At 36.0% G+C, this 25,251-nt stretch overlaps 1 protein-coding gene and 1 pseudogene across 1 annotated transcript; one reads left to right on the top strand and one right to left on the bottom strand.

The window, feature by feature from the left end:
* The first annotated feature begins 265 nt into the window (after positions 1-265).
* On the top strand, positions 266-14,921 carry LOC102808608 (uncharacterized; annotated as a pseudogene).
* On the bottom strand, positions 4,104-6,783 carry LOC146735641 (uncharacterized). The gene is made up of 3 exons (XM_085506510.1): positions 6,382-6,783; positions 5,945-6,101; positions 4,104-5,516 (listed from the first exon to the last, which is right to left on the bottom strand). Exons 1-3 carry the CDS (start codon positions 6,655-6,657, stop codon positions 4,390-4,392), a joined length of 1,560 nt encoding a protein of 519 aa, XP_085362636.1. The 5' UTR covers positions 6,658-6,783; the 3' UTR covers positions 4,104-4,389.
* Positions 14,922-25,251: the final 10,330 nt, after the last annotated feature.

Raw genomic sequence — 25,251 nt, 5'->3', positions numbered from 1 at the left:
CTGGATTTTTTTTCTGCTGAATTATTCCTTCTGCGAAAATAGCAAAAATAAATTCCTAGCAAAAATAAAGTATTTTACAATACTTGCTACCTGTCAAGACACAGTTCACACTTTGTAATGATGAAAATTATAAATATTGAATGACACTTGATTTAAAACTTGTTTTTTTGTGTTTAATTGAAAGGTATGTCCTGCTGGTCACTGTAATTACAGTTGGTGTTCTCAACCCATTCTAAATAGGGGAATGCACAGTGGTGATTTGCTCACTGCTGCTGCTGTGATGTTATCTGGGATTATATTATACCAGTATATAGATGGTGTTAATCCATTGATTTGATTGGTCCAAACACAAAATTTGCATATTTAATCTATGGTATTGGCTGATAATGCACGGCTAAACCAAGTGGCCCTTGAACATGAATTGACTATAGGTTTAATACGGAAATTTATCACATGTATCATGCACTTTCAGTGTAATAACACCCGTGTGATATTTTTGGTATTACACACTTTGAAAGTGACGTCACACTTTAAGTCTGTGATGTGATTGGCCAATACAGCTAATTTCACCTTTGACCTAATCAGCAAAGTTAGTACTGAATTATGCAACACTTATGATGAGGCAGATTTTAATGACAAATTATGTAGAAATTATTACATATTATACTTATTAGATTTTTAGATGCTATATAATCTCTGATTTTATCGCTGTTAAATAAACAAAATATTAAAGATATTAATCACAGTCTCAATTCTCCCAACCCGAAAATAGTTCGGGCATGACAATGTTTCGTCTGCTGTCAATCGTACAAATTTGCATCTCAAAGTAAACAAACCTTCAGCTGATCGAACGTTCAAAATCATGATACATATGGGCGACTTAGTCAATACTTTTGATATAGACGTGACAGAATTTATGAATGATGAGCAAGAAAGACCAAGTGAAGGTACGTTTACGTTTTTTTCTTTCGTCAGAACTGATAAACTGAGATCATGATCACTCGGCGTATAGCGTAAGTTACAAATGACGTCACAATCAATGATGTCATTGCATAATATTCATGAGGCTATTTACCCGGATGTCACTCGGACAAACAAACCAAAAATATGGCGGCTTCGCAAGCGTTTATACGTATTGCCTTAACTGAAGACGATGTACCAGGAGCAAAACTTTTGCATTCCGACATACTTGAAAATTCCGTGTACAGGTTGAGACGATGGTTGGAATGTCGTGGATTGAAGATTTCCGGCAAAAAACAGGATCTGGTTAATCGGTAAGTAAAAATTTTCGTGAGCGTCTGACGTTACCACTGGCAACCGTGCCTCATAACGTAAATATTACTTTGACGTGCATGAAGTGGTGTCGCACTGTCAGCGATCGACGTAATTCATATTTGAAAGTTTTTAATTAGAATCATTTGTCGTTTAGTCGTCTGTCGAATGATGCTTCGTTTATATTGAAAAATTGTATGTGAGCGAAATGAAACTGCTACCGCGAGTTGCGAAAAAAAATATCGTACGATCACGACGGTCGGAACACTTTCACTGACTTGCATGATAATATTGCACGAATGACTGATCGGAAATTAATATTGAGGCCTCTATGATTCACATATTCGTCAAAGTTTGTGTTTCCCCCAGTTTTACTTGCAGAGGCGAAGTGACCATGGTTAGATCGTTGCAGATTTCGAACTTCCTGTCAGGGTGCTAATGTGGCCTTTTACGACGGCTGACAAGTGTGAAATGTCCTATTAAATGCGTCATTGTTTCGTGTCTTTATGGTGTTTATAGTGTCTGTCCCTTATTAAAAGATTATTATGAAGTTCTGGAAATTCTCAATTTTAAAAATAAGTTTAAGTATTCGGGGATGCTGTGCTGTGATTTGTTTGTTTGGGAGAGGGTGTGTGTAAAATTGTATATTTTATTTTTAATTCTGATTGCTCTATATTCCAGTCAAAATTCCCTGAATTTAAGCAACTATTAACTCAAAAAAATAATTTGAATTGTCAACATTTAATAATTTGTACGATGAATGTTACAGAAAATGATTATTACACACAATAATTTGCATATTATTTTTACCAGTCTTGAGCACAGTAAATATACATGTATTCTAATTTATTTCTGAATTTATGTACTTTTAACAGAATAAACAAATGTATCGAAGCAAAAAAAGGCAGTGAAATTAGTATAACAGTGGATAACGGGAAATGGTATGAAATCAAATGCAGGGAGACAATGCAATCGATACCAGCAAGGGACAAAGGGCCACCACTTTTGCCCATCAATGGATGGAAGCCATTTCCTAGTCAGCACATCCCAGGATGTTTTAACAAAGGACACATCTATTATCACTTAGTGGAGTCAGCACAATTTGTGGAGAATGGTATGACATCAGCTATTGAATATGACTGCCAGACATCCAAGCCAATGCGACGAGGTCAACAGTTTTTCAGAAGTGGTAATGTCCAGGATATGAAGGACTGTAAGAGAGATGGTAATTACCATATAAAGGCAAAAGTCCTAGCGTCAATGACATCTGTCATGTATGCCGTCACCATCACTATTTCTAGCGAATCTGGTTTTGTGCAGGATGCCAGCTGTAATTGCAAAGCATCAGCTATGGGTCGCTGTAGCCATGTATCAGCCCTGTTGTATGCTTTGCTTGATTATACCAACAACCATGGCTATGCTCCTCCATCCAGCACAAGCCAGACTTGCAACTGGAACAAAGGCAGACAGAAAAAAAGAAATCCAAAACGTGTAACTGAAGCTAACTACCCATCCAAAGCAAAGAGAAATGTTAGTGATGTTTCAAATTTTGACCCTCGCCCACCATCAATGCAGAATTCTAGACTAAACTCTCAGGACATTAACAAATTTGTAACATTACTGCAATCTGCAAACCAAAAGACACAGTCAGTTTCCATGTGGCAGACTCTATTATTTATTACATATGAGAACTATGAACTTGATGATACACGTATGGACATATTAAGGAAAAAGAGGACACAGATACTGGAAAACTTGTCAGTACCATCTCATCAGCCATACATGTTGGTAAAGCAGCAAGGTACTGATGAATGGTTCTCCCAGAGATTGTTGCGTATTACTGCGTCAAATTGCAGAGAGATTTACATGGCCAATTCTGATAAAAGAATAATGGATGTCCTCAGAAGAAAGCTATGGGAAAAATCCCCAACAACATTTGCCATGCAGTATGGAATTGGAAATGAAGATCAGGCCAGAACAGACTTCATCAAGCTGATGGAAGATACTGAATCAAATATGAAAGTCATACCGACTGGTATGTGGGTAAATCCACTTTTTCCAGAACTTGGATGTGATCCAGATGGATTAATATATCAGCCATCTCAACCTAGCAATAAATATGGTGTACTGGAAATAAAATGTCCAAAGGTGCTGGAAGATATTGACCCCAATAAAGCAAAGTCAAAGCTCTCTAAAGAAAAGTGGTCGTCATTATGCTTAAGAGAACATGATGATGGGGTGCTATCCCTGAAAACCTCGCACCAGTACTACTTTCAAATACAGATGCAGATGGGTGTGACCGGATTGTCTTTCGCTTACTTTGTTGTATGGTCTAAGAGGGGCATTTTCTATCAGCGAGTGACTTTTGATCATGAGCTATGGGGGAAACTAAAGCCCAGGTTACTACAATTTCATCACAGTTTCATCTGTCCAGAATATTTTGAAATGAGAATTCCACGAGACCTGGAACCAGTACATTTAGAGTAAACTTTATGTATGGACTGAATCTGTAGATTCTGGATTGATTGTTCGTTGCGGCAATGAAATTTGTTGTTTCTGAAAGGTCTGGACTAATTTTTATAAATATTTACAAGATTCAATGTTTTCACCATTTTTTATTTACAGTTTTATTATAAATATTTAAAAAAAAAATTATTTACAGTATTTGATAATTAAGGGATGGGTCAATTAAATTTGAATGAGTTGGGAGTATTTATTATGGCAAGGACAGTTTTGCAATATTGCTCAGCTATTACTGCTAAATTATTTTGTTGTAAATATGCAACATTACATTTACATTGCACCAACAGTAAAAACAACAAATACTTCAATTCAATATTGTGTCATTTTTTATTTACTAATTCTGTCATGACAAAGAAAACTTATTTATTCACTGAAAATAAAGGTACTGATAAATAAAATGCATTTCCCTTGACCTTTGTAGTGTTTTCATAAACACACGACAGATGCAAGTTTACACACAAATAATCTTGATCACAAAATCATATCCATTCCTAGTTTTTGTTTATTTCTTGGTAGTTTACAGATCATACAAAGTGAATTTCAAATCTAAAAAAAAATTGGGGGGTAGCCACACTCGTTTCCATGGAAGGTAAATTAGCTAACCAGTGGCTCTTGAAAATTCACAAGACAGCCAACAACAAAAAACATTTGAGAAACTACTGGAGCAAGCGACAATGGAATTGTCCTCTGAAATAATCTGTATTTCTTCAATCTCTCAATTGCCCTCTCGACATGAATTCTGACTTTGGCAATCTGTTTTGTTTCTGCCTCCTCCTGCACAGTAAACCTGTCACGCCCATGAAGAAAAGGAGGTATATTCAAGTCAGCCTTCTTATCAAACAGTACATCCCTAATTGTAAAGCCACGGTCAGCTAGAATAAGATCACCTGGTTCTAATTTGTCTAAAAACCCTGACTCAATTACTATGTTTCTATCTGACGCAGCACCTTCAAATAAATCTGACAGGTAAGTGACTGCCCCATTTGGAGCTATCCCAACTAAAGCTTTAAACGTTGGGTGAGATTTATAAGTACTATACAAATTGCCTTGTTGCTGAAAGTTGGTTGCTGTTTGGACAAAAATCTCTGTACAATCTATGATTGACCTGACATTTTTATACTTTTTGAAACACTTTGGCAAAGACTTCTTCAAAATATCTCGTGAAGGGAACATAGAATCTTTCAGTGTGCTGAATTGAAGAAACATGCACTGTACCCAAGTTATCACAGTACTAGAGACTTTGCCTTTACTAATTCCAAAACGATAAGCCAAATCTGAATGTAGCAATCCTAAACGAAGTCTAACTAAGGTTAAAAACAACTCGTTCATTGGTTCTAATTTCCGTTTTGGACCAGGTCGTTTTGACGGTGATTCCTCATTATGTTTCATTGGTCTGCTCCATAAAGACAATTTGTTTGTTGCTCGACCCAAAAAATCCCACAAACAAAGTAACTGCAACCAAGTAAGCCCAGTATAAAATTTACATTTCACATCATCATCACTGACATCTTCTACAGAGAAATGTTTCTTTTTACTGGAATTGTTTTTCTTACTTTTCAAGTCCATAAGTTCATTTTTTAAGCACAGATTCTCAATTTTGAGAGCAACAATATCAGCATCTTGACTGCGATCTGTCTGTGTTGATGCATCGTTCATTTCTGGTATTGATTGAATGCCTATTGAGTTAGTTGGAACAGAATGCTGCCATCGCACGTCACAAGCTATAATAAATACATAAATGAAATGAATTATTTTATGAAAATTTTCTGTTTAAAATGTATTATAATAGAAAAATAATTTACAAATCAGGAACATATTATTGAAACTCTTGCTCGAAAAAACATCAACTATTATCACTAATTATGGGAAACAAAATATCAGACATTCTAGGGGCATAATTAATTTGTGTAAGGGTAATGGGGAGATAGCTGGGAGATTAACTAAACATGCCATTAACTCAATACTGTGTTAAAATATGTCTTATCATTTATTTAATTAAATATGAAAAACATATTTCATTCAAAAAATCTCAGATTTTAATTTCCACATCTTAATTTTCAGTATTCTGACCCCATCAATTTTTCTTTGTACAACAAACAAAATATTGTTTGCCAAGTAAACTTTTAAGTGATGACATAAAAATACCTACATGCTGAAGTATCCGAAAACACAATCTCATTTTGAGCAAGATCAAGAAGTGTATCAGCCATCTCGTTGTCAATTCCATCTTCAACAACAGTCTTTCTTTTCCGTGGTGGTGCAGCCTGACGATCCGTGGGTGCCTTTCTCTTCTTCATTTGTTGGACCTATGCCAATATATGGAAAAATGTATAAGCACAACGAAAAACCGTAACGGATATTAAATAACATTTTAGAGGATTTTTCATACACGCAATATCTGCAAAACATAATCGTGGTTTCGCGGTGCGTTTAAGGATCCGTGCGTCTTTTTCAGGTCGGTCAGTATATTTATATTTTATTGGTCTGCAAATATACCAGTCGATCTGGCGTACGGAACCTGAAACGCTGCTAGCGAAAACAAGATGGCGGACGAAACTAGTGGTGGGGAAACATATGTGTATTTACCTGCGTCGAAGTGGCTGTGGCTGGAATGGGATCTGGATGTTCAGCTGTAGGCCCCTTTCCACCAATAAAATGCAGCGAACAAATATACGTGTCCTTGGTTATGTTGCTGACCGTAAAATTTTCGCGACGACATGCCCTTACCCATCTTAGGGACTTTTCCATTCCAAGGTGTGGTTTTGGAAACGGGATAAAATACACTCCTTTCATCGATTCTCTATATCCATACCGTGAATCAGAACGGCACAATCCATAACAACAATGTCGAGTAGCCACCATAGTAAAATTATATTGATATTGTGGAAGAAAAGCGATTAAAAATATCCACAGTAACAGGCGCACAGCTTTGGTTTGTTTGTCCGAATGTGTTTCAATTTGCCGCGCGTGCGTGGTAGCCAATTACGTCATTAGTTATTTTTAGCAAATTGACGCAATTGCAACCAACGCTATTGTATGATCGCATAATGCATTGGGTAAAAATACATCACAATACTGCGAGTACTAAATAAAATGATTCCACAACATGAATTTATTTTTATATTTATAATAACAAATGTAACATTTCTTTTCGTCACAGAAAATGCTTCCTTGGGTGAAGCGACAGCACAGACCACTGACAGCGACGGCGCCGAGGCCGGGCCTTCACGACCATGTAGATTTGTGCCAGTCACCGATGACGATGTCAGAAGAACAATCGAAAGTCAACAAAACAAAAACACAGCCAAGAAAACTCTATATGATATGAGATTACTGGGCCAATTTTTTGAAGACACCAGAAATAAAAGAAGCTAGAGAAATCCACGAAATCCCTCCAAAAGAACTGGAAACAATTCTATGCAAATTCTTTATCAGTGTCCGTAAACCAAGCGGTGATGACTACGAGCCTACTTCCTTAAGATCTATGCTTTCTAGCTTTGAACGTCACCTGAAACGACACAAATACATGTATTCACTGATCAGTAGTATTGAGTTTAATGAGGTGCGGGAAACAATAAAAGCAAAACAGAAGAAATTAAAGAAAGATGGTAAGGGCAACCTACCGCGAACAGCTGAGGCGGCTACAGATGAGGAAATCGAAATTCTGTGGGAATCGGGACAGTTTGGGTCCCACAGTCCTGAAGCCATAATAAATACCATGTGGTTTTATAACACAGTACATTTTGGTCTGAGGGGTAATACCGAGCACCGTAACATGTGTTGGGGAGATGTGAGCCTATGTACTGATAGTAGCGGTCGTGAATATCTTGAGTTCTCTGAACGGCAAACTAAAACTCGGACTGGAGAAAATCCAAGGGATACCAGAAAAGTGAAGCCAAAGATGTGGGACGTCCCTGCGAATCCCAGAAGATGTCCAGTTGCTATTTTCAAAAAATACCTCAGTTTACGACCAGCTAGTTACACAAATAGTGACGACCCATACTACATCGCCACGCATTCTCGCGGACTGCCCAGACCGGGTGAGCAGTGGTTCCGTCACCAGCCTATCGGAATTAATAAAATAGGTTCCCTGATGAAAAATATGGCAACTGCAGCAAATTTACCCCCAAACAAACGCCTCACAAATCATAGTGCCAGAAAGCATCTCATCCAGAAATTAAGTGACCAATATATACCACCGACACAAATAATGCAGATCTCCGGTCATCGTAACATTCAGTCCGTCAATGCCTACAGCACTATATCAGAAAACCAACACAGAGAAATTTCTGGCATTTTGAATAATCAAGTAGCCACCCCTAACTATAGCACATCAAACCCGTGCCAAACATCAATACCTTCTGTTATGCAACCTCAACCACAACGTAACATCGCGTCCCAGTTGACATCAACCAATATCAGCCATCATGCCTCGACCTTGAGTTCACAATCCACACCGATATTTGGAGGCCCCATTTCCGGCGGAGTATTTAATGTACACGTACATTACAACATTGCCAACAATGATAGTTCAACAATTCCACCGAAAAGACGTCGGATATATGTGTTTGATTCCTCTCAGTCATCAGATGAGAACTAAATAATAACTTTCAATCGACGCAGCGTTGACTTCCATGTTTGATCTCGTGGACCATGTCAATGACGTCATGGAGTGACGGGGAAACCCCCGATAAATACTTGTAGTTCCTACAGCTTTTTGATGTATTTAATAGTTTTTACTGCTTTCGTTTTTCGCTTTAAGTGTTTAAGTTAAAAATAATGTAATTTGTTTATTTGTATTCTAACTAGTTTGGTGTTTGGACCTTTATTAAAGTTCTTTTTGATCGCTTTTGTCTCTTCAATGACTCTTCACTTTTACTTGTTCGACCGAATCAATGCGCCCAGTGTTTGCGTTGTCGATTTCGGCTGCCGACGACAGCCTGAGTGGAAACATTTGGCTTTGAATTACAACAAAAAAGAATACATGTGATAAATAGGATCTCAAATTCGTGACCGTGTAATATCGGATTTATTAAACTCGTGTAGTAATTTTCATATGTTCCTCGCCAAAGGCTCGGAACATATGAAAATTACTACACTCGTTTAATAAATCCGATATTACACGGTCACTCATTGGAGATCCTCTATACATAAAACCGGTATTATTTGATTTTTAGGGAAATATAGTGGTTGAATTTTGGAAGAATATTGAAAAAAATACTGATTCAGAATTAAAAACATCTGAAAAGTTATATAACTATAATATTGCTTTTTGTTAATGGTGGGATCCAAGTTGTGAGCGTCGGTCGTTGGGTGATTGTCGTTCGCCACACAAACCTAAACCACCGTCCCCCAACACCGTGAGGTGCCTACACGAACGCTATGTTCTCAGTGTTGTTATTTTGAGATGGATTGCGAACTTCCAACAAAGAAAACATGATCTTTATGTACAAGATATAATTGAGGGATTTAATGACATAAAAATGCAAAAAACTATGAGTCACAGGCAAAAATATATGCCACCAATAACAACCGGTGTCCGGTAGCGGCAGCTGACAAAATTGCAGTGCACTCGGGTAATTGCCATCTGTTTCAAAAAACACGGGACAACGCAGGATTCGACGACGATATACGGTATTGCAATTCTCTACTATGGGTAAATAAATTACAGGAGATGATGAAGGTAATTTCGAAAGCTACAGATTTGTGCCGAGTGTACACCAACCACTGTATTAGAGCGACGGCGTGCAAAGTCTTTCGGCCGGAGTTGAGACAAGGCATATCATGTACGTGTCACAAAAACGATGCGAAAATCCGATCTTACACCATCAAACTTACCCCAGAACAACGACAAAACTTGTCAGTCATACTGTCACAAAACTTTGGTTATACCAAAGGTATCCAGGTCAGATATTGGAACTGAGGTCGCTGTGCCGGTCGCCGTACAAGATACACCGCGTCCCGACGCGTCTCAAATTTCGGTCGAACCAAGTACCGCTGAACGTCAAATATCCACAGTTACAAGTAGTATGATGAGTCACAAAACCGGTTTATTTCATAACTGTACTTTCAATGGGCAAATTACAGTCCAAATTGTACAAAAACTGGAATGAAAACGTGGAAAATCCGTTGTTTAAATGATCCAAACTGTACAGGACCCTGTATTTCAAATCGCGTTGTGCGTCAGTAAAAGGTCAGAAAGGTCATCCTTTGTTATGCTAATTTGTGTGTTTATGCTGCTCTATTCAATGTGGATATGTTTCTTTTTCATGTGGAATAAAAATTTGTTTTCAATTTGAACTGTGTTGCGCATGTAATTTTTGTATGCATTCAGCGTACAACTACATACTATCCTTATAAATATTCATGTTCAAGGGCCATAGTCATGATCTTTTAGTAGATGAAAGTAAACTCTTTTTTTACAAGTTTTATCGAATTGTCAATATACTGGTATAATATAATAGCAATAACCCCCGCCGAAGTTGGGTATACCACTTGATATTGCACAATTCACTCCATATATGCACTCGCCTGCAGCTCGTGCATATATATCTATATTTTCTATATTTTTTTTTTTTTTTACATATTCTATGCTACACACAGTGATACTTACATATCACAGTATTTTAATATTTCTTATATTATTAATATTTGTCTGTAGTATTCTTGTCGTTCACTAATGTTGAATTGTTCACTAATGTTGAATTCTTTTTAAATCAATTTTTATATTTCATGTACTTTTATTATTTACTTTATTAATCTGAAAACCTAAAAGGAAATGTTAACTCTTTCTTTACGGTATTAATAAAGCATTATTCTATTCTATTCTATTCTATATGTCATGAATTGTGCAATATCTCGTTGTATACCCGCCCTCGGCGGGGGTTATTGCTTAAATAATGTCCCCAAGATAAGTTTTGTTACCAAGGTGTTGAACATGAAGATGATGTTAGCAGATGTGTTCTATCGTATACAGAGACATTATCTTGTTCCTTCTATTGACAATCTATGGGTTCAGTATCAACAGGAAATTATTCAGAAATATACTGGTGAAAGATTAGTTTTGCTCGGTATGAATTATAAGTGTTGTAGATACTGTATTTGCTCTACTACTAGTGCATACATATGTGTGATTGTGATCAAAATATTTTGCATTTTTAAAGATCCACTATACATGCAACTACACATGTTGGTTAAAGATGTGCTGCTAATAATGTAAATACTGTATTGCATTTTTAAAGATGCACTATACATGCAACTACACATGTTGGTTAAAGATGTGCTGCTAATAATGTAAATACTGTATTGCATTTTTAAAGATCCACTATACATGCAACTACACATGTTGGTTAAAGATGTGCTGCTAATAATGTAAATACTGTATTGCATTTTTTAGCTGCCTACTAACAGATGTAGTCATTAGTCACCCAAACATTAATGATTTGGATAGATGCTTGTATTGAAATGACTGGACATAGAAAACTTCCTACTTAGTTCATAAATTAAACTTGTATTGTTAACAAATCTACTACTACCAAAGTAACTAAACTATGAGTTTTGAAATTTGCAAGTATGTGTACTTAGTACGTGTATTACACTATAACTTGTAGGTGATGGGAGAATGGATTCCCCTGGACACAGTGCTCAGTATTGCACATACACTTTTATGGAGAACAAGTCTAAAGACATTGTGTCTATAATAACAATGGATAAAAGAGTCACGGATAAGAAATCTACCAACTTAGAGAGAGCTTGTTTCAAAGCTGGAATCACATAGCTGTGAGATAAAGGGGCACAGATTGCAGAGATAGTGACTGATGCTCATCCACAAATTGGAGCTGATATGAGTAAGCTAAATTCTGTTCAGATTTATAGCAATTTAGTCATAGCTGAATAAATGAGCTGACAAGCTATAGTATAATGTTAACTGGTAATATTACTATGAAAATGATCACAAAATATATAGCATTGCTTTGAAGTGATATTTTATTTAAAAACCGCTAATCTGATTGCTTTGACACTATACATATAGGTACCTCAGGCAGACCTCTCTCAGATTTGTTCATTTTCTAATTATATCATCAGTTCTTTAATTAAAATGTTCATTGCTTACACTGGGACTATCTCAGCCGAGAAGCTACTTGTTTTAAATCCAACTTTGTTATTAATAGATAGTTTGAATGATGATCACCTCACTGGAACATGCTGTCTCACTTTCATTAGAGATAAACAAATCTTTATTTATTTTTACAGAGAATATATATCCAGAAATAAAGCACTCCTTGGATATATGGCATACTGCTAAGAATCTTACCAAGAAAATTGTCAAAGTAGGTGTTTTACTGAAATATAAACAAAAACATTTTTGACAATCTGGTTCATAATTGTACTTGGCAACAGGAAATTACCTGGCCATTATTTATGCCTTTAGGATTGTTTTTATTCAAATCACCGTTGCTGTTATAACCAATATGCATGGTTATTTATCTTGTTAAACTACATGATGGTGTTAATTCTTTGAAGGCACATTAACTTATGCTTATCTCATTTATATTACAATGAATCAATCATATTCTGTATAACCATTTGTTTCAGGCTGGGCAAGTCAAAGATTGTAAGATGCTACTAGAATGGGCTAAGCATATTGCTAACCACTTTTGGTACTGCTGCCAACAGGCTTCCACAGAAATGGAGTTTCTGGTAAGATTTTTGACTCCTGTGTGTGAAGCACACAATGGGAATCTTTGCAGTGTATCTGTACGTGGGTATGTGAGTGTTCGTCTGTTCCACTGATATCTCAAGAACCATACACCGGTTTTTGATGAAACTTGATACGTGGATGTCATAGGACACTGCACAGACCTGGTAATATCAGTACATATTAATTACCAAATTTGCATAAGTAATTAATTTTCAGCTTTTCCACTGGTTTCTCAAGTACTAATCATCACATTTCAATGAATCTAGGACTATACAGAAATTAATTTTCGGTCAATATTTATGCTTATGGTTAAATTCTGTTCATATTAATTCCCTAATTAGCATAATTCATATTTTTTTGGTTCTAATCACATTTCAATGAAACTTGGTACAGAGATGGTCTGTTACATTGCGCAGACCTTATTAGTTTTACACTCAAATCTGTTAATTACCTGATTTGCATAATAAGTTTTCAGCGTTTCCATCAATATGTTAAATACAAGTAATTTTCAATTAATTTTCTCCATTATTCTCAGCACATGGGAGTTCTTTCTAATCTTTCTTTGATTTGATAATGTGCATGAAAACTGTAAGCCCAATTGCTTTGATATTTTATATATAGCTACCTTTAGTTGACCTTTCTCAGATATGTTTCTTTTAAGCTAATGTTTGTGCAAAAACCTTACTGAATTCAGATTATGTTCAAAATGACCAACTGGAGGCCATTGTTTTATTCTTGCATAATGCACATGAATTATTCACTATCAAATCCAAAATGATTGATTGCAGTTTTATGTAGCCACATTTTATGCATATCACCTCAACAGCCATGTGATGTTACATGCCTATAATATAAATGTACTATGTGCATGGCAATACTTTGTTTCAATGATTGTAATTGTGTTCTCATTACAGGGAATGTGGGGTGGCTTATTACACCATGTTGTAAATGAACATGAGTGGAGCTTGACTGTGGACCAGGCTGGAACTGGTCAGTGCCTCCATGGCCCCTTAACTGAAGAAGCTAGTGGTGATGGTGAGTGGTTACAGAGAGGTAGCAAGGCACTTGATGCATTGCGCAATATTGTATTCGATAAACGCTTTCTGAAAAAATACCTTACTACTTAAATGGTAGGTGAGCTTAACAATCAAGATTACAAGGCTGTCATTTCTTTTTTCAACGGGGACTTATAATTCGGTCTCTGTGCGTCCGTGCAGAGTCATATCTCAGAATCCCTTGGACTGATTCCGTTCATTCTTTGCATGTGCATAGTACTTTATGTGGGACATATGCACATGCAGTGGTTTAGCCATTCGATTCAAAATGACCGACTGGCAGCCATCTTGTTTTTTGAAAATGTTGTATTTTGGACATGCTTTGTCAGTTTTCATTCAAACTTGGTACATAAATTATACATGTTAGGATACATGTCCATGATACTTTATTTCACAATTGGATCAAAGTTGGCCGAATGGCAGCCATCTGACTTTTTGGTCTTACTACTATATTTCCACAATTTATGTACCATTTTTATTCGTATTTGGCACATACATCATACATATCAGTGTGTTTCATAATCAGATCAAAGATGGCCGAATAACGGTTGTTTTTATTTTTGGCCATATTACTACTACACGGAACACGTGTTTTGATGTAAATAAACAATCTGTTGTGTACGCCACTTGGAACTCAGGTTTCAAGGACACGCTCGCGAACACCCCTCTGCTTTAATATTACAAGCACAAAGAGAACTTTCAAAAATTTAACGGGGACTGTGTCATTTTCAATGACTTGTTGGAATAAGATTTTGTGTCTTTATAATAAAAAAAACATTGTATTAATGAAAGTATTGTTTGCATACACTCCACCAGTTTATAGAGCAAGAAACCGTCTTGCAGCAATGGATCGTAATGTAAATTACAATAGAGAAATCAGAAAAAAACAGAAAGGGGAGATCATGTGAGTATAAAATTAGTTTTATTCTCTGAGGATTTAGTATCTTGATGCATAAATCTTGTACAGAAAATAAAAACAAGATTTGAACCAAAACTTAAATACTGAGCAGTAAAAATACTATGAAAGTATTACAATACTACAAAGTATGTATATTGACTAGTGTGATGTGGTAGCACTGCCAGATGTATAATATATTTTTACTGTAATTAGGTACAAAAGAATCTTCAATAAAAAAAGTGGTCCATGGTTGGTGGTACCAATCAAAACTGAGAAGACATATCCTCATATTGCATAACTAAAATCCAACATTTTGGATCTAAGAATGGCTGACAGACAGGGGATGTACAGAACAATGATATTTGAACCTGATGACCCAAGATGCATTTCTGCTAACATTGCACTTATACCACCACCTGCAACAGTTACATTGGTACAGGAGCAAGTTTCACGCAGGAGAGAAACATCCTAGGGCACTATACATCCAAGTCATACATTCATCAAATTGTACAGTCAATTTTGTAGCTGTAATCCTATCTCAGACGCGAAAAAATAAAACCTTTGTATTGACTGATATTTCACTTTCAAATTTTCTGACAAAATTGTGATTTTTTAATTTATCTTGTGAAGTGGCTGAACTAGTTTGAAAATGGCTAAAACAAAAAACAATGTAGTATTAGCCAATGTGGCTATAACTATTTTATCCTTAGAGTCCAGAACTGCAGAGTTTTCTCCTGAATAATTCATAAAAGATTTGAATTATTAAAATAAAAATACTGAGACCCAGCAGTGTTCCGGAAAATGTTTGACAAAAAATATTTAAAACAGGATTAAAAAATTGTGACATTTAGTATCTGAACTGTGGCATTTATTCAACAGGAAGAACAAAGAAGTTCTATTGTTATTTGAAATTCTAACCTCCACATTGTCATTGAAATTTACTCTCAAACTCTGTAAAATTATAAGTGGAAACAACTGAACTTCCAAATGTAACAATACTTTCTAAAACCTCCCAAAAAAAAACCTGCGTTTCGTTAGGAAATTAGGTTTGTTTGCAATAAATTGATTCCAGCTTATAAACTGCATTGAAACTGATTACATATGTAAAAATCACACATCCCTAGAACAATACTTATGTTTGAAATATTCCCCGTCCAACAAACACATTTGTAGTGTCTACTAATAGTCATAAAGACAGTCTCAAATCTTTCTCATTGTTAGGCAAATCACATTTAGTTACTGGAAGTAATTAGTATTCATATTGGATACGTATATTGAAACTCATTGATTGGAAACTCCTAAAACTGTAGCAAATAGTAATTAAATAGCGCCTGTAATTGTTGAATCTTGTCATAGGTTATACTTAGTTGCGAAAACAACAATTTAGTCGATTATGGAACTAAAACATGGGTATCATACAACAAACCTGAGAAATAAATAAACGGAAGACGAAATACGATATTATAACAGTGTATTACTGCCATGAATGCATCATTGTGATTGGTTGGGAGACTGTTTTTAAATGTATGCAAGCCATGGTTAAATAGAGCATAATGCACAGATATGATGTTCAAACAAGGCCCTAGAATATGAATAAGTTTAATGTGTAACCAAATAAAGAGAAGGGCATTTAAATATTAGGGAAATTTTGGGGGAATATTAACAGTATAAAGATATTATATACATTTTATTTTAGCAGTGGTTAAATAAAAAAAATTACAACCTACAATTTGTGCATGCTATTTTTGTTTTCGATAGTTGTCTGCAACATAAACATGTGACAATATTATAAAAAGTATGTAACTAGTAAATGTTAAATAAATCATTGTGTAAATATAATGCCGGGACCTTTGCTTAAGAGTATATATGTGAATTGTGTGTTTGTACATGTGTTTGTGTGTTTATGCATTTTTAAATAAAGTTTTCTCTGTGTGTTATATTTTAGGCAATTCAATATAAAATATTCTTCAGTTATGGTTACTAATTATAGATTTTGTTAACATTTCCCTCTTATAAGTGTCAAGCTCATTTAAATACGACTCAAAGATGTACTAGTATTATGTTTGTGTATTGTGTGTGTTCTAGGTATGCTTGTCTAGGGCCCATATTTTTGAGATATAAAGCCAAATTGTGGTTTGTTTTTTTATGTAAATGTTAAATAGTTTCATGTTAGTTTTATGTCTAATGATGATAATTGATTTGCCAGCTTTACCAGCTAAATCTTTCAAAAAAAATATCTCATTTGAATTTATTGTGATTTCTAGATATGTATAACTATTTGTTGTTTGAATGTTATCATTTACAAAATAGGATTGGTATGTTTTCCTTTGATGCTAAAGATAACAACATGAGTTTTTGAGAGCATCACTCTCAATTTCCACTTAGTGCAATATTCATTTAGTGTGTGTAATGATGTCTTATAGACCAGCCTGGGTAGTAGAAGTGAGGGCTAAATCTTCTTCATATAAAATAGAGTTTAACAGTGTTCAGGAGTTATTCAGGATTGGTAATTCAATATTGCCATTATCCAAATTATCCTTTAAATCATTAATAAAAATATTGGAAAGAGTTGAGCTATTTACACATCCCTGTTTAACTTCTTTACTAATAGCAAATTCTTATATAAATTATTGATAATAATGCAAGCTATTGTTTGAAGACATGTTTTTTATTAATTCGTAAATCTTGCAGTTTACGTTATTTTTAATAGCAACAGTGTTTTCTATCAACACGGAAATATTATGTCCATGAACAATCTATTTTACCAGCAAAATGTGCTAAAATAATCAAAACAGCTGAATTAGACCAAAAATTATTTAAAAAAATATTATCTCCCTCTCTTGTTGATTCACTCAGTGATAATATTATCTCCCTCTTTTGTTGGCACCACTCAGGGATAATATTATCTCCCTCCTATGTTGGCACCACTCAGGGATAATATTATCTCTCTCTTGTTGGCACCACTCAGGGATAATATTATCTCTCTCTTGTTGGCATCACTCAGGGATAATATTATCTCCCTTGTTGTTGGGACCACTCAGGGATAATATTATCTCTCTCTTGTTGGCACCACCCAGGGATAATATTTATCTCCCTCTTATGTTGGCACCACTCATGGATAATATTATCTCTCTCTTGTTGGCATTAGTCAGGGATAATATTATCTCTCTCTTGTTGGCACCACTCAGGGATAATATTATCCCCCTCTTATGTTGGCACCACTCAGGGATAATATTATCTCTCTCTTGTTGGCATCACATAGGGATAATATTATCTCCCTCTTATGTTGGCATCACTCATGGATAATATTATATCCCTCTTGTGTTGGCATCACTCAGGGATAATATTATCTCCCTCTTGTTGGCACCACTCAGGGATAATAATATCTCTCTCTTGTTGGCATCACATTGGGATAATATTATCTCCCTCTTGTTGGCACCACTCAGGGATAATATTATCTCTCTCTCGTTGGCACCACTCAGGGATAATATTATCTCCCTCTTATGTTGGCATCACTCAGGGATAATATTATCTCCCTCCTATGTTGGCACCACTCAGGGATAATATTATCTCCCTCTTGTGTTGGCATCACATAGGGATAATATTATCTCCCTCTTATGTTGGCATCACTCATGGATAATATTATATCCCTCTTGTGTTGGCATCACTCAGGGATAATATTATCTCCCTCTTGTTGGCACCACTCAGGGATAATAATATCTCTCTCTTGTTGGCATCACATTGGGATAATATTATCTCCCTCTTGTTGGCACCACTCAGGGATAATATTATCTCTCTCTCGTTGGCACCACTCAGGGATAATATTATCTCCCTCTTATGTTGGCATCACTCAGGGATAATATTATCTCCCTCCTATGTTGGCACCACTCAGGGATAATATTATCTCCCTCTTGTGTTGGCATCACATAGGGATAATATTATCTCCCTCTTATGTTGGCACCACTCAGGGATAATATTATCTCTCTCTTGTTGGCATCACATAGGGATAATATTATCTCCCTCTTGTTGGCACCACTCAGGGATAATATTATCTCCCTCTTATGTTGGCACCACTCAGGGATAATATTATCTCTCTTGTGTTGGCATCACTCAGGGATAATATTATCTCCCTCTTGTTGGCACCACTCAGGAATAATATTATCTCTCTCTTGTTGGCATCACATAGGGATAATATTATCTCCCTCTTGTTGGCATCACTCAGGGATAATATTATCTCTCTTGTTGGGATCACTCAGGGATAATATTATCTCCCTCTTGTGTTGGCATCACTCGGGGATAATATTATCTCCCTCTTATGTTGGCATCACTCAGGGATAATATTATCTTCGTCCTATGTTGGCACCACTCAGGGATAATATTATCTCTCTTTAGGCTAAGCCTAAACCTATTGTTTATGGTCTTAATTGGCTTAATTATATATACTATGTGTGTCCCACTCTGTTGTATTGACATAGACACCGTCGAAGTTTACCGAACACCGGATATTCTGCACACCTTGTGTTTCCTCGGAAAATTGCATATTTCTTTTAAAACGACAGGAGATGCGCTACTTTTGCTGATGTGTAAGATTTTCAAGAATCGACCAACATTTAGGTGAGTTATAAGTAACGGAATGTTCGTATATATATGAAATAGTTTTTCTTCAATATATATTGAGCAACTTTGAAACGATAATTTTTGCCATTGCAGATTTTGCGGAAGGTGACCAATATTTTTTTCGGGAAGGGTATATCGCTGGTGGTATTAAGTTTTGTTTTTGTGTTCATTGGTACTGAGACATGGGTTATCTGGTGTCATGTTTATTTGCGCAATGTATCGCGATATCTCTCAATAGTTGGTCGAAATATAAATAGAACGTGCATTATTTTGTGGGATCTAATGACAATCTCATTGCTTGGCAACGTAACTAGATATGATAAGAAATGATAACCTAAACAAACGTGGCGTACATTACTTCAATAGTTAACGCCATATAAAGTCTCACTAGTCTGTTGGGTTGGTTATCTGATGTGACGATCGAAATCACAATCGACCACATAAAAGCGTGTTTTTGACAGATATATTATGTTTACTCCTACCTTTCTAGCGTCGAACTTATCTGTAACCTGTTGACATCCTAGTTTGGCTAATATTTCCAGAAAACTGGTTGTCTTGCGGCTAAAACAAACCGAAGAAAACAGAAGAAAAAACAATATTCATAACAGTAAGCCGCCATCTTGAAAAGTTTGACCTTTGACGTCCAGTTCTTGTATATCATATGTCAACATACTTGGCTTTTAAATACACACTGTTGGTGTACATCACTTGCATTGGTGTAAACAAATTCATGTGTATCGCATGTCCACATGCATGTTTACATCCATGAACGTCAAGCTACATGTACACTGTTGGTGTGCATGGCTTGGATTTGTGTAAACAAATCCATGGTTATCACATGTCAACATACATGTTTACATCCATGCAAGCCAGGTTTCTACATGTACACTGTTGGTCAGCATGGCTTGCATTGGTGTAAACAAATCATTGTGCATGGATATCTCATGTCAACATACATGTTTACTTCCATGCAAGCCAAGCTTCAACATGTAAATTTTTGATGTGCATGGCTTGCATTGGTGTTCACAAATCCATGGTTATCACATATCAACATACATGTTTACATCCATTCAAGCCAAGCTTCTACATATACACTGTTGGTGTGCATGGCTTGCATTGGTGTAAACAAATCCATGGTTATCACATATCAACATACATGTTTACATCCATGAAAGTCGAGCTTATACATGTACACTGTTGTTGTGCATGGCTTGCATTTGTGCAAACAGCTCCATGTGTATCACATGTCAACATACATGTTTACATCAATGCAAGCCAGGCTTTTACATGTATACTGTTGATGTGCTGGAACTCGTCTGGCTTGCATTGATGCAAACAAATCAATAATAATAATAATAACTTTATTACACTACTAAAAAACCTTCAGAGGGTTTTTGTATGGTAAGGAACATAAATACATACAATACATAAGAGATAAAAATAAAATGTTAGTAAAATAAAATAAAAAAATAAATTAATTACTTTCTGTGGTTTTAAAAATTGTGCTCTTTAAGTATTTTGCTAAAGCTATATTATTCTCCATAATCTTTTTAAATATGGAATTCACATCCATTGTGTAAATATTTATTGAACACTCATCAAACAGTTTTTTTCTTTGTTCTATATAGCTAGTACAAAATAGCAGGAAATGTTTTTCATCTCCTAATGCTTTAGTGTTACATTTATTACAGTGTCTATTTTCTAATTCTATTTTGGGCTTTGTTCTTCTACCTAATTCTATTTCTAAGTTGTGGTCACTCAGACGGAATTTTGAAAGCATTTTCCTGAGGCTGAAATTTGAAATGTTTTGCAAATAATTTTCCATATTATAGCTTACTTTGAATAGTTTGTATGTTCTCAGTTTTGTTCCCCTATTTTCATTGGTTTCACTGAAATTTAGTTTTTCTCTCCATCTTTGAATATAAAACTCAGATAGTCTGAGTTTTACTTTTTTTAGTATTTGATTCCAATTTTCCATATTGTGATCATTTTTTATTTTAATTAGATCATGTCCCAGTGTAGCATTAATAGTCCTTACCCAGTTTGAATTAATTTTTATCATTATGTCAACATACATGTTATCACATGGTTATCACATGTCAACATACATGTTTACTTCCATGCAAGCCAAGCTTCAACATGTAAATTTTTGATGTGCATGGCTTGCATTGGTGTTCACAAATCCATGGTTATCACATATCAACATACATGTTTACATCCATTCAAGCCAAGCTTCTACATATACACTGTTGGTGTGCATGGCTTGCATTGGTGTAAACAAATCCATGGTTATCACATGTCAACATACATGTTTACATCCATGCAAGCCAAGCTTCTACATATAAACTGTTGGTATGCATGGCTTGCATTGGTGCAAACAAATCCATGGTTATCACATATCAGCATACATGTTTACATCCATGAACGTCAAGCTTCTACATGTACAATGTTGGTATGCATGGCTTGCATTTGTGCAAACAAATCCATGTGTATCACATGTCGACATACATGTTCTCATCAATGCAAGCATGGCTTTTGCATGTACACTGTTTGTGTATATTCATCTGTTTGACTTGCTTTGGTGTAAACAAATCCATGTGTATCACATGCGAACATACATGTTTACATCCATGCAAGCCAAGCTTCTACATGTACACTGTTGGTGTGCAGGGTTTGCATGGGTATATACAAATCCATGGTTACCACATGTCAACATACATGTTTACATCCATTCAAGCCAGGCTTTTACATGCACACTGTTGGTGTACATGGCTTGCGCTGGTGTAAACAAATCCATGGTTATCACATGTCATCATACATGTTTACATCATTGCAAGCCAGGCTTCTACATGTACACAGTTGGTCAGCATGGCTTTCATTGGTGTAAACAAATCTGTGGTTATCACATGTCAACATACATGTTTACATCCATGAACATCGAGCTAATACATGTACATTGTTGGTGTGCATGGCTTGTATTTGTGCAAACAAATTCATGTGTATCACATGTCAACATACATGTTTACATCTATGCAAGCCAGGCTTTTACATGTACATTTTTGATGTGCATGACTTCCATTGGTGTTCACTAATCCATGGTTATCACATATCAACATACATGTTTACATCCATGAACGTCAAGCTTCTACATGTCAATGTTGGTGTGCGTGGCTTGCATTTGTGCAAACAAATCCATGTGTATTACATGTCAACATACATGTTTACATCAAAGCAAGCCAGGCTTTTACATGTACACTGTTGGTGTACATTACCTGTTTGGCTTGCATTGGTGTAAACAAAAGCATGTATATCACATGCGAACATACATGTAAACATCCATCCAAGCCAAGCTTCTGCGTGTACACTGTTGGTGTGCATGGTTTGCATTGGTGTAAACAAATCCATGGTTATCACATGTCAACATACATGTTTGCATCCATGCAAGCAAAGCTTCAACATGTAAATTTGTGATGTGCATGGCTTGCATTGGTGTTCACAAATCCATGGTTATCACATATCAACATACATGTTTACATCCATTCAAGCCAAGCTTCTACACATACACTGTTGGTGTACATGGCTTGCATTGGTGTAAACAAAATAATGGTTATCACATGTCAACATACATGTTTACTTCCATGCAAGCCAAGCTTCAACATGTAAATTTTTGATGTTGCATGGCCTGCATTGGTGTTCACAAATCCATGGTTATCACATGTCAACATACATGTTTACATCCATTCAAGCCAAGCTTCTACATATACACTGTTGGTGTGCATGGCTTGCATTGGTGTATACAAAATAATGGTTATCACATGTCAACATACATGTTTACTTCCATGCAAGCCAAGCTTCAACATGTAAATTTTTGATGTGCATGGCTTGCATTGGTGTTCACAAATCCATGGTTATCACATATCAACATACATGTTTACATCCATGAAAGTCGAGCTTATACATGTACACTGTTGTTGTGCATGGCTTGCATTTTTTCAAACAGCTCCATGTGTATCACATGTCAACATACATGTTTACATCAATGCAAGCCAGGCTTTTACATGTATACTGTTGATGTGCTGGAACTCGTCTGGCTTGCATTGATGCAAACAAATCAATGGTTATCACATGTCAACATACATGTTTACATCCATTCAAGCCAAGCTTCTACATATACACTGTTGGTGTACATGGCTTGCATTTGTGTAAACAAAATAATGGTTATCACATGTCAACATACATGTTTACTTCCATGCAAGCCAAGCTTCAACATGTAAATTTTTGATGTGCATGGCCTGCATTGGTGTTCACAAATCCATGGTTATCACATATCAACATACATGTTTACATCCATTCAAGCCAAGCTTCTACATATACATTGTTGGTGTGCATGGCTTGCATTGGTGTAAACAAATCCATGGTTATCACATGTCAACATACATGTTTACTTCCATGCAAGCCAAGCTTCAACATGTAAATTTTTGATGTGCATGGCTTGCATTGGTGTTCACAAATCCATGGTTATCACATATCAACATACATGTTTACATCCATTCAAGCCAAGCTTCTACATATACACTGTTGGTGTGCATGGCTTGCATTGGTGTAAACAAATCCATGGTTATCACATGCGAACATACATGTTTACATCCATGCAAGCCAAGCTTCTACATGTACACTGTTGGTGTGCAGGGTTTGCATGGGTATATACAAATCCATGGTTACCACATGTCAACATACATGTTTACATCCATTCAAGCCAGGCTTTTACATGCACACTGTTGGTGTACATGGCTTGCGCTGGTGTAAACAAATCCATGGTTATCACATGTCATCATACATGTTTACATCATTGCAAGCCAGGCTTCTACATGTACACAGTTGGTCAGCATGGCTTTCATTGGTGTAAACAAATCTGTGGTTATCACATGTCAACATACATGTTTACATCCATGAACGTCGAGCTAATACATGTACATTGTTGGTGTGCATGGCTTGTATTTGTGCAAACAAATTCATGTGTATCACATGTCAACATACATGTTTACATCTATGCAAGCCAGGCTTTTACATGTACATTTTTGATGTGCATGACTTCCATTGGTGTTCACTAATCCATGGTTATCACATATCAACATACATGTTTACATCCATGAACTTCAAGCTTCTACATGTCAATGTTGGTGTGCGTGGCTTGCATTTGTGCAAACAAATCCATGTGTATTACATGTCAACATACATGTTTACATCAAAGCAAGCCAGGCTTTTACATGTACACTGTTGGTGTACATTACCTGTTTGGCTTGCATTGGTGTAAACAAAAGCATGTATGTCACATGCGAACATACATGTAAACATCCATCCAAGCCAAGCTTCTGCGTGTACACTGTTGGTGTGCATGGTTTGCATTGGTGTAAACAAATCCATGGTTATCACATGTCAACATACATGTTTGCATCCATGCAAGCAAAGCTTCAACATGTAAATTTGTGATGTGCATGGCTTGCATTGGTGTTCACAAATCCATGGTTATCACATATCAACATACATGTTTACATCCATTCAAGCCAAGCTTCTACACATACACTGTTGGTGTACATGGCTTGCATTGGTGTAAACAAAATAATGGTTATCACATGTCAACATACATGTTTACTTCCATGCAAGCCAAGCTTCAACATGTAAATTTTTGATGTTGCATGGCCTGCATTGGTGTTCACAAATCCATGGTTATCACATGTCAACATACATGTTTACATCCATTCAAGCCAAGCTTCTACATATACACTGTTGGTGTGCATGGCTTGCATTGGTGTATACAAAATAATGGTTATCACATGTCAACATACATGTTTACTTCCATGCAAGCCAAGCTTCAACATGTAAATTTTTGATGTGCATGGCTTGCATTGGTGTTCACAAATCCATGGTTATCACATATCAACATACATGTTTACATCCATGAAAGTCGAGCTTATACATGTACACTGTTGTTGTGCATGGCTTGCATTTTTTCAAACAGCTCCATGTGTATCACATGTCAACATACATGTTTACATCAATGCAAGCCAGGCTTTTACATGTATACTGTTGATGTGCTGGAACTCGTCTGGCTTGCATTGATGCAAACAAATCAATGGTTATCACATGTCAACATACATGTTTACATCCATTCAAGCCAAGCTTCT

Source organism: Saccoglossus kowalevskii, chromosome 12 (genome assembly GCF_978046115.1).
Source record: "Saccoglossus kowalevskii chromosome 12, keSacKowa6.1, whole genome shotgun sequence".
NCBI classification, from domain to species: domain Eukaryota; kingdom Metazoa; phylum Hemichordata; class Enteropneusta; family Harrimaniidae; genus Saccoglossus; species Saccoglossus kowalevskii.
Note: the sequence above shows the minus strand (reverse complement) of the source record. Positions and strands in the feature narration are given on the sequence as shown.

What these genes read in the sequence shown, in the direction of transcription:
- LOC146735641 (XM_085506510.1), bottom strand. Translation starts at nt 6,657, where the DNA reads ATGGTGGCTACTCGACATTGTTGTTATGGATTGTGCCGTTCTGATTCA. An exon ending in CCACAGCCACTTCGACGCAG is followed by an intron (nt 6,102 to 6,381) that starts GTAAATACACAT and finishes ATATTGGCATAG; the next exon opens with GTCCAACAAATGAAGAAGAG. An exon ending in GTTTTCGGATACTTCAGCAT is followed by an intron (nt 5,517 to 5,944) that starts GTAGGTATTTTT and finishes TATTTATTATAG; the next exon opens with CTTGTGACGTGCGATGGCAG.